Source organism: Podarcis tiliguerta, assembly GCF_965153285.1.
Source record: "Podarcis tiliguerta genome assembly, chromosome: 5".
Classification (NCBI taxonomy): domain Eukaryota; kingdom Metazoa; phylum Chordata; class Lepidosauria; order Squamata; family Lacertidae; genus Podarcis; species Podarcis tiliguerta.
Genome location: NC_139538.1, coordinates 63,592,324 through 63,607,061, shown reverse-complemented (window position 1 = coordinate 63,607,061; position 14,738 = coordinate 63,592,324). Strand labels below are relative to the sequence as shown.

Here is a 14,738-nt window from a genome sequence, read left to right as displayed (position 1 = left end):
CAACTCTGAGATTACATCCAAAAACTTATTGTGTGCCCTTGGATGCAGTTCATCAGGCCCTGGAGATTTGAGAAAATGAAAACAATCCTTCCCCTTGGCAAGGATTCTCTCAACCTGTGGTCTGTGAGCTTTATTTAGGTGGTCTGCAGCAGACTAGAACACTTTATCAATTGATTTCTACAAAATTCTATGGCATGCATCTGTAATACATGAAAATGTAATATAAGGAGTAAACGAAGCCATCAAAATATAACAAACAACTATCACAGCACAGTACAATTGCAGTCAAAAGCGGGGAAAATATAATTAAATGGTCCACCAGAAACCTCAGCAATTTACAAGCAGCCCATGGTTGGTAATTTTGAGGAACCACTGTGCTGGGGTTTATGCAGATTTTGAGGGGTTTTACATTTCTGGTACCAAAGCTGGGGAGGATAAACTATCTATGGTCTTTGTACGAATACCTCCCTCTCTCCCTGCATTTCATAGAAAATAAGTTTTAAGTTTGAGAGGTCCATTTGACCTCCTAGGCAGGCGGTTTTGCAGATGGACTCTGAGCCGCTCTTGGTAACCAGTGAATGGCAGGCCAGATCATCTGCCATACATTATAATGCTTTGTACAGACTTATCATTAGGCAAATGTTGGGTGTGTGATGATGCTTTCTTTCTCAACTGTTTTCATAGTTTCCAGAAGCTCCTGGCTGGTTGCCCGGGAAAGTATAAAGACAAGGAAAAGTTTCTTACAGTCCTTTTTCATTTCGAACACAGAGAGGCTCTAGACCCCAGCCTCTTGGATAATGGTGTTGTCCTCTGTTAATCTGCATCCCCCTTCTCTCCCACTTCCTCATTCGTCGTCATCATCACCTGCTGTACAGCGGCAGCTAAGTGCACTATGTCTTTGAGTTCTTTCTCTCCTACTTTTAAGGCTCAGTGGGTTCTGGGAAATGGAAGGTCTGGAATGTTTTCTAAGAACAGGTTAGCAAGGTGTTGCTCCTCCTCTCCCATTATTTCCCAACTTTCCCCCTCACCTGCCTCTGAGCTGCTACCTCCCTCAAACCCCTGTTGTAAATCGATACTATCTTCCACTTCCTCCGCCCTGGAAAGGTCAGAAGGTGCAGTCTCCACCACTCCTCTGCTCACTCCCTGACACAAAGGTCTTCTGCTGTGTCTATTTGAGATCAGGTCGCTACTGATGCACAACAACAAGTAAGCAAAATTACTTTCTTCCATGTCTCTTTTTAAATTTATTTTTCAGTGACATAGCTTTGGTCTTGCATTTTAATAGCTTGCATTCTTAAGTTGTTCCTTTAACAGTGTTATACACTGCTGAAGTACAATCAATAATTTTTTAGCAGACTTGCATCCCATTGTAAATAATGGTCTGTTCTACAGATTACCAAAGCAAACGTGTTAGCTAAGTTTAATGGATTGAGTTTAATGGATTGAGGTGTTGCAGACCCCCATTTCCCAGTATCCCAGTCAGCAACAGAACCTTCTGAGCCAGTGGTCCTGGGAAGAGGAATTCCCAGCACCTCCAGACTCAATATTTTAAACTGGGAGACAACTCTATTTCCAGCTAGAATTGGTGTCTGAAGGATGCAGTAAGACTTTTAAAAAGTACTGGGGTTAGGAGGGCATGCTGTTTGGTGTCATGACTCACTTGGCATTGTTGGGTCTAGCCAAGTGAGTCATGGAGTGGAAGTGGTAGGCTGGCCCCACCTCAACCCCACCTGGCTCTGTGTGGAGAGAGGACTTCCAGCTCCGTTCCTTCCAGAGGGAGAGAGAGTATTGTCAGAACCTGGAGAGGCAAAGCAGGCTGAGTAGGGAGGAGGTGGGTGCAGCACTCTCTCCTAGAACACCAGGAGAAGGGACAATATATGCCTGCTTAGACACAGCATATGCCTGCAGGTTCATCCAGGAACAGAGACTCTCATGAGTAAGGGCTGCACTCATGATGGCTTTTAGCTGGATGAGTGGGCATGGAGAAGTGGTTGAAACAACAACTCAGAAGTCTTGAGCTTAATGTAACTGACTCTGAACCCAGGCGCCTTGGCCACTCTTCATAGATCAGACCCATCCCAGTCAACCCTTTGTCCTGTGGGAACTCTGAGACTGAAATAGCTCTTTTCCTTGTGCCGAGTCTGTACCATTTCCTTACAAGAAAGAGAATCTGAGGACATGTTTTGGGATGGGAGCCAGGGCATTGAAGCCAGTGGCTTCAAGGATCAAAATCCCCCGGGAAGCGATTGGAGCATATTGAGCAACAACAGCCAGTGTTGTTCTAGGGTAATGCCACAGGTTCTCTACAGCAGTCCTCCCTGCTGCTAGTATAAGAAGAACACTGCTGGATCAGGCCAAAGGTTCATCTAGCCCCTTAATCTCACATTTCAACACCGATCATGTCTCCTCAAGATATTTCTTCAATATATTGAGTTTCCCCCCTGAAATCTTTTTCATTAAGGACTCGTGTTTTCACACTAGAGATACTGTAGTTCTGTTTTATACACAGGTCCAAGATGTGGCTGTTTTGGGGAGTGGCCTGCTTAGTCCAACAGGCTCTGACATCTGAAGAATTCAGCAGTAGAAGACATCTGAATCCACAACAATTTATGACTATTGTAAGTTAATAATTCAGATGGCCTTGAAAACAGTGGACCATGTTCCTTATAATTTCATTTTTAAAACAGTTTTCAAGAGCACATGCATTTCCAAAAAGAAATTCCATGCTTGGCAGGAATTTTTTCAAACTGCAAATTAATCTGATCGTGTTTGAAACAATACGCTCTTGGCTAGATTAACTGATCTATAAGACACAGTTAGGTTTGATAACTCCTTCTCGGAGCAGAGTTTTAGGAGCCTGGCTCCTCAGTGTAAATGTTGACATTTGCTGTACATGCATTAGCTGAAGCCTTAGGCAGCAGATTCATTATATTTCTCATGGTGAGACATTTCTTTGTAGTTGCTTACCATACAGACTTGTTGTTTTGCATTAGATCAGTATAGATTTCCTTTTTGTCTTTTTGTTGTGGAATGGAGAAAACCACAATCAATCTGTGGTTATGTACACACAAATATACCTAGATGGGGGAAAGGGGGAATAAATTTGATTCAGTTTGCATTTCATGCTGCATCTACATGATTTGCATTTTCTGGAACAATACACAAACTGGAACAAAGCCATCCTTCAAAATTGGCACGTCTCCAATTTTTGTGTACTGTTCTCCAGCCAAGTAATGGAAATAGAAATGCATATACCAGAGTAAAGTGTTTTTTAAAAATGCATACACAAATGAAAATAGAATACAAAAAATCATTTTATTAGGCAAAAAAAGGGTGTGTTTTGGGCAAACTTGCATACAATCATGTGTACATTATGAGAGTTTAGGGGAGGGATGAGGTGTTGTTGGACTACAACTCCCATAATCCTTGACCCTTGGCCATGCTGGCTGGGACTGATAGGAGCTGGAGCCCAGCTATAGCCACAGATTTCCCCTTCCTCGTGTAGGGCTAGTAAAGTCACTTCACAATAATCTTGGCCCTGGGAAGTTTTTGTTCTTTGGCATATTAAAGCAATTGTCCCAGAAATCAAATGATCAGATTTATTTATTTTTTAATCTAGCATTTCTATTTCCATCCTTCTCCATTCACAGCCTGAAGTTATCCAGTATTGGGGATACCCCAGTGAAGAGTATACAATCCTGACAGGGGATGGCTATTACCTGCAGGCAAACAGAATTCCACATGGAAGACATAGTTCTGGGAAGACAGGTAATTTTGAAATTTAGCAGTAAATGCATTAAAATGCCACATGCCATGTCTGATATCCCTATGTTCAACTTTAAAAATGTTCCCCAGCCTTCACTATTTTTTTCTTTCATTCAACTTTATTTCGAAGAAATTGTTGCAAGTTGACTGAAATCACTTCAGTTGTGCTCAGTTGTAAACATACTTGATGATTCCTTCTTCATTATATCTGAGCAACAAGGTTTCCCAGATTAATCAAGAATTCCAAATTATCAACAGTTAGAATAATTATCCAGTCTTCTATTCATAGCAGAATACTATGAAATATCTTAAGTGGCGTGGAGTTTGGTTGAGTGGCTTTTTTATGCCTTTTCAAAAATCAGTGCAAATATTAACTATCTCCTGATTCTTAGGAGAGTTGTTTAGAAACAGCCGCAGCAGTTGTGGCCCCTCTTCAGCGGCAGGCAGCAATCACCTCAGAGACACAGCGTTTCACCCACAGGAGAGGCAAGGCCCACCTACCTTCTCACCTCACCTACTTCTGCTACCTTTTGCCAATACTGCAGCACTGCATCTCTGGATTGCTTGGGAAAAGTAGGCGGGGACATGTTGGCAGAAGAGAAAGTGGGCAGGGAAAGAAGTGTCATGGCGTTTTATGTAGGCTTACACAAAACATCATTGCTAGTCTTCACACAATCTATGGAAACATTTTCTGAGGTCCTAGGAAACGTCTGGCTCACCTCCTTTGTACCCCCTGCACCCTACTCTGTTTGGCCTTGGCCTAGATACCAGTGGGAAATGTTGGTGCTCTGTGAGTGCCCATTCTCTATCTAATGTTGTCTTTGTTTTCCAGGGCCTAAGTCAGTTGTGTTATTGGTACCTGGTAACGTTTGTGACGGCAGGGGCTGGATTTCAAATCTTCCCAGCAATAGTCTGGGATTTGTTCTAGCAGATGCTGATTATGATGTTTGGATAATAAATAACAGGGGGACCACCTGGTCTAGAAGACATCAAAACTTCTCAGTAGACCAAGAAGAATTTTGGAATTTCAGGTAAGTACAAGGGGCTATTGTTGCTTGGATGGAAGGGATGCTTTTCCTGAGAACTTTCCCAGGACTCAACTCGATTAGTAAAGAAAAAGCATTTTAGATGCATTGTATAGGCAATATAACACTATGAAACCAGATGGCACTGTGGAGTTCTGTCTTTCCCAACTGGATTTCTCTATATGATTTTACAATGCGTTTAACTGAAATGCTTCATAGATGTATTTATTTTTATCATCATCATCATCAATCTTTATTATTGCCCAGAGACCCAACAAATCATTACAAAGCAATACACAATTCAGACAGCCTATTTCCAGGTTAAACAGGAGCATCTCCACCCCTATCGTTCTACCCGATACTGAGGTCCAGGGCCCAAGGCCTTCTGACAGTTCCCTCACTGCAAGAAGCCAAGTTACAGGGAACCAGGCAGAAGACCTTCTCGGTAGTGGCGCCCCTCCTGTGGAACACCCTTTCACCAGATGTCAAAGAGAACAACAACTACCAAACTTTTAGATGACGTCTGAAGGCAGCCCTGTTTAGGGAAGCATTTAATGTTTGATGTATTATTGTATTTTAATATTTGGCTGGAAGCCGCCCAGAGTGGCTGGGGAAGCCCAGCCAGATGGTCGGGGTATAAATAATTAATTATCATTATTATTATTACTATTATTCTTTTGTTCAGACTTAAGGATAGGGATCATTGGTTCTTGCAACCACCAATAAAAACTTTGCCACTGCTAATGTTCTAGCGTTTGTCCGGTCTTCCAGTAGGAACCTGACATAGGGAGCCTTTGATTTTCCTGGGAAAGGTATCAGCAAGGGTAATATCAGTTCAGCCACCCAGAGCAGAATTTTAATTTAATTTTGGGGAATTTTAAGCATGGCAGCACACTCCACATAATATCAGAGGGTAGTGACCCCCCAAAAGGCATTTCCTGCTCTTGCCCCTGCACTGTGGAATGCCCTTCCGTCTTCCATATGTAAAGCATCATCAGTGTGATTCCGCACATCGTTCCTGATGTAGATCTTCATTCTCCACTTGGTTGTAATGAAGACATTTCTTGCCACTTTGTCCTGGGTGTAGATATTCACTCACTGCTTCCTCCCTGGAGGGAAGTGGCCCAATTTTGTGGTTCACCTTCAGTGCCAGAATATCTTAGGCCAGTCCTAATACATCTAGCATATAAGACCATGAACAATTTGGCATTTAGATTACCTGATAAAGGGTCCGCTCTTGTACAGATCTGTTAGTTCCTCCAGGCATATTGTGAAGACAAACCATTTTGCCCAGACATTCCAGGATGTACACCTTTTAGACTGTGTAAAAGGACTTCTGAACTACCATTTAAATTTAACGCAGTTGAGCGATTTCATATAATTTAATATAATTCTTTAAAATTATCCTTTAACATGTGGACAATGTACATATCTGAGAACCTATTGGGCTAGTTTAAGGGTGATGTAAATCCCCAGCCGAAGTGGACAGACTCCTCCGAGCTGGAAAGCCCACCACTTGTCCTCTCAACCCGTGCCTGTCCTGGCTGATTAGAGCGTGTCCAGACGAGGTGCGGGCCTCCCTGGGGGATATCATCAATTTGTCCCTTGGCACCGGGACATTCCCAGGGGAACTGAAGGAGGCAGTGGTGCGCCCACTGTTAAAGAAAACATCATTAGATCCTTAGATCTATCCAATTACCGCCCAGTTTCGAATCTTACATTCCTGGGTAAGGTGATTGAGAGAGCGGTTGCTGAACAGCTTGGTAGGTTTCTGGATGAAACATCGGCTCTGGATCCATTCCAGTCTGGCTTCCGCGCTGGTCATGGGACCGAGACGGCTCTGGTCGCCCTAACAGATTATCTCCGCAGGCAGCTGGATCGAGGCGGGTCGGGGCTGCTGATTCTTCTAGACCTGTCAGCAGCCTTCGACATGGTCGATCACGAACTCCTGGACCACCGCCTTGCCGATGTGGGATTCCAGGGCACAGTCCTTCAATGGCTGCGCTCGTTTCTCTCTGGTCGGGGACAGAGGGCTTGGGGGGGAATTGTCATCCCGCCACTCCTTGGTATGTGGAGTGCCTCAGGGTGCGATACTCTCCCCGATGCTTTTTAACATCTTTATGCGCCCCCTCGCCCAGCTTGTCCGGAGTTTTGGGCTGGGCTGCCATCAGTATGCTGATGACACCCAACTCTATCTGTTGATGGATGGCCATCCTGACTCGGCCCCAGACACACTGATCAGATGCTTGGAAGCTGTGGCTGGATGGTTACGTGGGAGCCGGTTGAAGTTAAATCCTTCGAAGACAGAGGTCCTCTGGCTGGGACGGGACGATATGGGATTGAGGGGGCAACTCCCATCTCTTGCGAGGGTGCAATTAGTGCCAGCACCGTCCGTTAAGAGTTTGGGTGTAATCTTCGATACCTCCCTCTCCATGGAGGCGCAGATTGCAGCTATAACAAAGGCGGCATTTTTTCATCTCCGCCAAGCTAAGCAGTTGGCTCCTTACCTCTCTCTCCCTGACCTAGCCACTGTGATCCACGTGACGGTCACCTCCAGACTGGATTATTGTAACTCGCTCTATGTGGGGCTGCCCTTGAGACTGACCCAGAAACTCCAGCGGGTGCAGAATGCCGCAGCGAGACTCCTTACGGGGTCTTCACTGCGAGATCACATTCATCCGGTGCTATACCAACTGCACTGGCTCCCGGTGGAGTACAGGATCAGGTTTAAGGTGCTGGTTTTAACCTTCAAGGCCCTATACGGCCTAGGACCCTCGTACTTACGGGACTGCCTCTCCTGGTATGCCCCACAGAGGAACTTACGGTCTTCAAATAAAAACATCTTGAAGGTCCCAGGCCACAGAGAGGTTAGGCTGGCCTCAACTAGAGCCAGGGCTTTTTCGGCTGCGGCTCCAACCTGGTGGAACACTCTGTCACAAGAGACAAGGGCCCTACAGGACTTGAGATCTTTCCGCAGGGCCTGCAAGACAGAGCTGTTCCACTAGGCCTTTGGTCAGGGTGCAGCCTGACTCCCTCCTTTGGCGATCTTTACAAACTTTAGTTTATGGTTGCCATCAATTTTGAATTTGATTTTAATTAATTTTTTATAATGTTTTTATAATGTTGCACTATTTTAGTGTTGTTAGCAGCCCTGAGCCCGGCTTCGGCTGGGGAGGGCGGGATATAAATAAATTTTATTTTTATTTTTATTTTTATTTTTATTATTATTAAATCTTTAAATAAATCATAAATATATATTTACTCTTTCTCTCCTTACTCTTTCCATAGGACAATAAACTTACAACGTTATCCTCCAAATGTAAGGGTATCATATGTAATGTATGGTACTGTTTGTATTTATACATTAATGTCCACAACTGTGTGCAAGTGCAGACAGGCAAAATTTCACCTATATTCTGTGTTTGTCTTTCAGCTTTCATGAAATGGCAATTTATGATATTCCAGCAGCCATAGACTTTATTCTGCAGAAAACTAAGCAAAAAAGCTTGTATTATATTGGCCATTCCCAGGGAGGTACAACGGGTAAGTTAATAAGAAAAGAAGGAAATACCTTCTATTTTCTTGCCTTTTTGCATTATCAGGGACTTATTGGGGGTGTGGTCCAGTCTCAGGACTATTGGGAAGACTAGTTCAGAAAAGAAAAAGACAGATTAAAGCATAGCTTTTAAAAAAGAAAAGAAAAAGCAGAGTTCACATTCGTTCCATGAGAAAGTCTTTTCAGGATCAGAACTTCAGTATACAGGATCAGGCAGCGTATACAGCTGTTATCAGTTCCACAGCCATGAAGAATGTCCATTTGTGGTGCAAATAAATTCGTTGAATGACAGGCATTTCAAAAGAAGAGAAATGGGAAACTTTTGCCCTTGCAGATATTTGAGACTCCAGCTCCCATCAGCCCAGCAAGCATGGCTGATGGGCTCCAGCTCCTGCAACACCTGGAGAGCCACAGGTTTTTAAAATCTCTTATTTGTTTGTTTGTTTGTTTGTTTGCAAGTGCTATGTTTGGAATTGTTTCTTTTTTCCAGGTTTTATTGCCTTTTCAACCATGCCACAGCTTGCTCAAAAGGTTAAACTCTTCATGGGCCTGGCTCCTGCCGACACATGCGAAGGCATCAAAGGAGTCTTTTCCTTAATTCTACGCCTTTCTCAAGAATTGATAAGAGTAGGTATTATTCAAGGCCCATAATTCTAATATATCTTTTTCGTCTGCATCTTTATGGAGAGTTAGTCTTCCTGCCATCCGCTTCATTTCTTTATGTTGAGTGTGAGCTTGAAGAATTAGAAGGTTTGGATCACATGAACATTTGTAGTATGATAAGGTCAGAGTCACCGTGGACTTTAGAAACAATTTCATCAGACATATTATATTGAGAATCTGGAATATATATAAACATAAGTTATACGTGAATATACCCTTATGGATCTGAACACTGGAAGCCTTTCAAAGAAAAGAGAAATGGTTAATGGAAATTCTTCTTCTTCTTTGGTGATTACTCGTAGCCAAGTCAGATTGTCTTCCAAGAACACGGTCTTAACAGTGAGTCCCTAAGTGACTGTGGAGACCAATTCTGGACCCACACGTCCTTCCACAGTGCTTTTTGGTGGCTGCTCCCAGGCAGGATGAAAACTCTATCACAGTCAGGGATGCTAGAAAGGAATGATTGACATTCCAACCTGCATGCGACACAACCAGTATCATTTGCATTCTGCTGCTGTTCAGCTTCTGCCAAATATTCTGCTATTCATCTTACTGTCCACTATTGAGAATGCCCTTTTCCAGGACCCTACTCCCAAACTTTTAAGGAACTATCAAGAAGGCCCCATCTGCCAATCTTAATACCTGAGAGGTTGTGTGGGAAGAAGGTGGTTGTTGGAGAGCACCCCCTTAGAAATCTCTCCTCAGCTATCCAGAGCCAGGCCACATCAAAAGCTGGAAGCAAAATTGACTAGAAAGCCCAGGCATATCTTCTTGAGTGTGCTTGAAGAAAAGTGGTATATAACTGTAACATAAAGGAGATCTGTTCCGAACAGGAACCTCAATGTTTCCTTCCAAGAAAGGGCAATTATTTAGTAATGCTTCAGATTTATTTATTTATTTTACAGCTTATATGTGGCAATAAAGAATTCTGCTTTTTCTTTAATGAACTAAAAGCCAACAATGCCAAGTGGTGCAGCTATCCAGGGATTGACAAACTTTGTCTCCAAATCATGTCCTTATTCCAAGGACACAATGAGAAAAACCTAAATGTGGTAGGTAGTTTTATTCTCTATCATTTATTCATTTATTTCTTTTTGAACGATCTTGCTGTGTACATATACAAAACAACAAAAGAAAATCAATCAAACAAAATATAGTATTTGCCATAATTTTGAGTTCCTTTACACAGTTCTTCCATGGTGAAATTCTAGAGGCCTCTTTTAATAAATGTTGATCTATCTTTTAAAATTTATTTTCAAAATTATCTTCACGTCTAGTTGGTAGTTGGCCATTGACGCATGGCCATAGAAGAGGAAATGCACAGCACTACAAAAACCAAAGAAGTTTCAGAGTGACTAATTTTAACTGCTTATGCTAATTTCCAGATGCAAAGTTAGAAGGAATTGCAGTGGTGCCTCGCAAGACGAAAAGAATCCGTTCCGCGAGTCTTTTTGTCTTGCGGTTTTTTCGTCTTGCGAAGCAAGCCCATTGGCGGATTAGCGCTATTAGCGCTATTGACATTTTAAGGGCTAAAAACGGCTTTTTAAGGCTTAAGGGATTAGCGGTTTTGCTGCTAAAATGCTTTTAGCAGCTTAGCGCTTCAGAAAAAGGGGTTTTGGAGCGGGAAAAAAATTCAAAATTTTTCGTCAATTTTCATCTTGCGAAGCAAGCCCATAGGGAAATTCGTCTTGCGAAGCGCCTCTGCAAACGGAAAACCCTTTCGTCTTGCGGGTTTTCCGTCTTGCGAGGCATTTGTCTTGCGGGGCACCACTGTACTACTGTAGGGAAGGCTGTGACCAGGTGACCTCTCTGCCTGCTCCAGGTGCTGTCCAGGTGCTCACTGTTGAGAGGCAACTTCAAGGCCCCTGTTCTTCCTTCTTATGGCTCTTTATCAGCTGGATTCACTATGGGTGGGGGATACACATCTAGGTACCCAGACACCTCTTCATCAGAAAGCTGCTTCCTTGTGCTGCATGAAAGTGTCTGTATGCTTCACTACCTTGATTGCCATGACCTATCGCTTTGCAAATAAATATCTTCCTTGAAATTTTTTCAATAATGTGAATATAAAAAGCATTTTCTTTTCTATTATTCTTCCAGAGTCGAGCAGATGTGTATCTTGGAATTTATCCTGATTTTACTTCTGTAAAAAATATGGCACACTGGAGTCAGGTACATTCTAACAAATACCTTCTCAGCTTCTCAAAAAACGGGAATCAAAAGTCTGAAGTTTCGACTTGCCTGTTTAGTTTCTCATGTTTCTGTTTTGGTACTAAGGTTTCCATTTCATTTTATAAAAGTGTAGTTTTCCAGATTACCAGACCACTCAAAAGTTATATTCTAGATACTTCAATATTCAAACATGAGCTGTAACAACTCTTTGGATCTCATGGGAAGAACATAGGAAGCTGCCCTTTACTGAATCTGCCCATTGCTTCTTTCAGTTCAGTATTGTCTACTCACACTGGGAGCAGCTGTCCAGGGTTGCAAACTGTAGTATGTCCCAGCCCTACCTGGAGTTGCCAGGAATTAAATACGGAACCCTCTGAGTGCAAGGTAGAGACTCTATCACTGATCTATGGCTCTTCCTGAATATTTAATTTTGACATTATAATTCTTCCTTATGTTCTTTCGCCATTGGTGCTGTGTTCTACAAGGGCAACACTGAGACTAAGTAGGAAGCTGACAGGCAGGCAGAGGGTGGGTGTAGGAGGGAAGATGGAGGTTGGTGGGGTACTGCCCCATTCACTCGAGTGCACTAGCATCCACTGGTGCTGGGAATCCTCACATTACGCAGAAGGTGAAACATATTGCAGTGGTCTTGGCAGCTGAAGATTAGTGAAGGCTAGGCAAAAGAAGAGGTCAATATTGTGGGCACAGGCACCAATTCTATGGAGTGAGGATAACTCCTCCCTCCCAACATATGCAAGAATGGGGCTGAACCCCCTCAATCTTGAGGGGCCAGGCTGAGTTTTTTTAACATTTTCTCAGAAATGAGGATGGTAGATATGTTAATAACCTTCTACCTGACTTTCTAGAGACACCACTGTTTTAAGCAGAGCTTATGGTCCTATCATTGGCCAGGGTGGATGGGTGGGAATTCTGATACTGTCAAACCTCGGTTCCCAAACAGCTCCATTTTGGAACGCCTTGGCTCCCGAATGCCAAAAACCTGGAAGTAATAGTTCCCATTTTTGAATGCTTTTATGAAGTCAAACATCTGACTTGGCTTCTCTTTGAATTTGACAACCGAAGTTTGACTGTAACCAAGATCCCTAGAGTTTGAATTTTCTTGTGGCCCACCATCTTACAAGAGGATTTTGTTTTTTGAACATACACCAAATTTCAAATTGTGTATGTCTTTTCCATCTTTTTAGGTTTTTAAAACCAACCAACTTAAGTATTTTGATTATGGATCAAAGAACAAAGCTGTCTACAACATGGTAAGTGTTTTGGATTCTAATGAGAGATTTTGGCAGTAGGTTAAACGTTAATGTGAACCATGTTGTGATTTCTGAGTTCTTATATAATTCCTTTGGGTGAGATAACACCAAAGACACCAAAGAACTGGTTGTAATTATGTGTTTATCTATGAAAGTGCATGCATTTAATGAGTAAGGGCATAGAAAACTTCCTTATCCCAAGTCAGACTATTGTTCCACCTATCTGTCTATACTGATTGGCAGCAGCTCTGATTCTAAGCCCTACTAGAAAACCTGAGGGACCTATGACCTTCTACACACAAACCAGATGCTCTACCAGTGAACTACCACTCCCCTCTAGATTTTGCCTTTTGGGATCCACTGAGAGCCTCCTTCCAGGCCAGATGGGCAGCGGGGCTTAGCTGAGACTAGTCTGCTGATATGTGCGGAAGTGGATGCCTCTGTTATGTTACTCCACCTTTCAGCTGTTGGGGGGGGGGAGGCTGAGCAACATCATCAAAGCCCTACTGCCCCTCAGGCTCACAAGGAGACCCTCCCTCTGTCCTGAAGAGCACGTCCTCCTCATGAGTCATGGGGACTCATTCCTTTTGCTATTCTTACTGCTCCAGAGTAAGGAGTTGGATACTTAATAGATAGTTAAAGAATGATTTTCAAGGGACAGATGTTAGGCATTCAATGTATCTGAAGATCCAAAAGATGTCTTTAAAAAGAGGAAAATAAATAAAAGTGAACCTAATTTTCATCTTTCTGTTCTTTTTCTCAACAGAGTACACCCCCATTTTATAAGATAGAAGACATTACTGTGCCAACAGCTGTGTGGAGTGGTGGGAATGACATTGTTGTAACCAAAAAGGCTGTTGAACGGCTGCTCCCTCGAATCCCTCATTTAGTTTTCTATAAGAATATTCCTGATTGGCAACATTCGGATTTTATCTGGGGTCTTGATGCACCAAAGCGATTGTATAAGGATGTGCTTTCTCTGATGCAAAAGTTCAAATAATGTCTTAATATGAGGGGCAAACTATATATCTGATATTAATGCAGACAATTTTTGTAGAAATTTTACATTGATTGTTTTCTGTACTTATGTTCTTCTTTTCTGTCGCAAATAATATTAAAGGTTGGCTAGCAATAACAAAAGGATCTACGGAAGAAAAACACTCAACTAAATTGATGGTAAAAATCTAACAACATGCAGGGGCACAGCCTCTAGTACTACTTATTATTATAATATATATTCATATTATATTGTGTTACCATGCATTATAGAATAAATTTGCTTCTGTTCTGCAATGAATCATGGAATTCTTTGCCAATATGAAGGGACCCCCAAAAGGCTAAATAATATGCAGCTTGGAATAACTTTTTGTATTCCAGCGGAAGGTACTCCAATTCCGACTAACCCACCCAACTAGAGGTCAGTGAGGGAAATGTCACACATTGCTCAGGTTTGGCTATCAAGACCATGAGCCTCCATAGGGCGGCTGTCTCTTATTTTAGCAAATGTTTTCAACTGCTTGACCCCTGTAATACCTTCCACGTAAAAGAAGCTAATCGCTGGCTGGCATTGTGTACACCTGGCTTTGCCAGACACAAGGGAGCCTATTACTGTTGAGACTTTGCGGATGATCTGGGGCAGGTTAGGCAGTGTTTGTTGGTTCAGTTTTGAGGTCCAGTTATTTGCAGTTTTTTGCAGGTTTTGGGACGCTGGTGGCGCTGTGAGTTAAAGCCTCAGTGCCTAGGGCTTGCCGATCGAAAGGTCGGCGGTTTGAATCCCCGCTGTGGGGTGCGCTCCCGCTGTTCGGTCCCAGCGCCTGCCAACCTAACAGTTCGAAAGCACCTCCGGGGGCAAGTAGATTAATAGGGACCGCTTACCAGCGGGAAGGTAAACGGCGTTTCCGTGTGCGGCTCTGGCTCGCCAGAGCAGCGATGTCACGCTGGCCACGTGACCCGGAAGTGTCTTTGGACAGCGCTGACCCCCGGCCTCTTGAGTGAGATGGGCACACAACCCTAGAGTCTGTGAAGACTGGCCCGTACGGGCAGGGGTACCTTTACCTTTACCTTTATTTGCAGTTTGTCTCAGTATGTGGCTCTTACTCCAGCATGGAATGGCGGGGGGGGGGAGGAAGGGAAGCCTGCCGATAACCCTCCAACACCACCATTAAGAAGCAGAGGTTCTCCATATACAGTGGTACCTCTGGTTGCGAACAGGATCCATTCCAGAGCTCTGGCCGCATCCCAAGGAATTTGCAACTGGAATTTGCAGCTGGGGAGGTGCAGGCTCCA

General features: G+C 43.2%; 1 protein-coding gene across 3 annotated transcripts; it reads left to right on the top strand.

Moving 5' to 3' along the window:
* The first annotated feature begins 935 nt into the window (after positions 1-935).
* On the top strand, positions 936-13,745 carry LOC310679017 (lipase member N-like). 3 transcript variants are annotated; one of them, XM_083443717.1, is made up of 10 exons: positions 936-1,206; positions 2,510-2,618; positions 3,651-3,768; positions 4,598-4,796; positions 8,224-8,333; positions 8,837-8,973; positions 9,915-10,061; positions 11,110-11,181; positions 12,387-12,452; positions 13,219-13,745. In XM_083443717.1, exons 1-10 carry the CDS (start codon positions 1,193-1,195, stop codon positions 13,450-13,452), a joined length of 1,206 nt encoding a protein of 401 aa, XP_083299843.1. In that variant the 5' UTR covers positions 936-1,192; the 3' UTR covers positions 13,453-13,745. The 3 variants fall into 3 exon arrangements, with proteins under 3 accessions (XP_083299843.1, XP_083299842.1, XP_083299844.1); XM_083443716.1 differs by lacking the exon at positions 936-1,206 and adding an exon at positions 1,867-1,936; XM_083443718.1 differs by lacking the exons at positions 936-1,206; positions 9,915-10,061 and adding an exon at positions 1,867-1,936.
* Positions 13,746-14,738: the final 993 nt, after the last annotated feature.

What these genes read in the sequence shown, in the direction of transcription:
- LOC310679017 (XM_083443716.1), top strand. Translation starts at nt 1,899, where the DNA reads ATGCCTGCAGGTTCATCCAGGAACAGAGACTCTCATGA. An exon ending in ACATAGTTCTGGGAAGACAG is followed by an intron (nt 3,769 to 4,597) that starts GTAATTTTGAAA and finishes TTTGTTTTCCAG; the next exon opens with GGCCTAAGTCAGTTGTGTTA. An exon ending in ATGAGAAAAACCTAAATGTG is followed by an intron (nt 10,062 to 11,109) that starts GTAGGTAGTTTT and finishes TTATTCTTCCAG; the next exon opens with AGTCGAGCAGATGTGTATCT.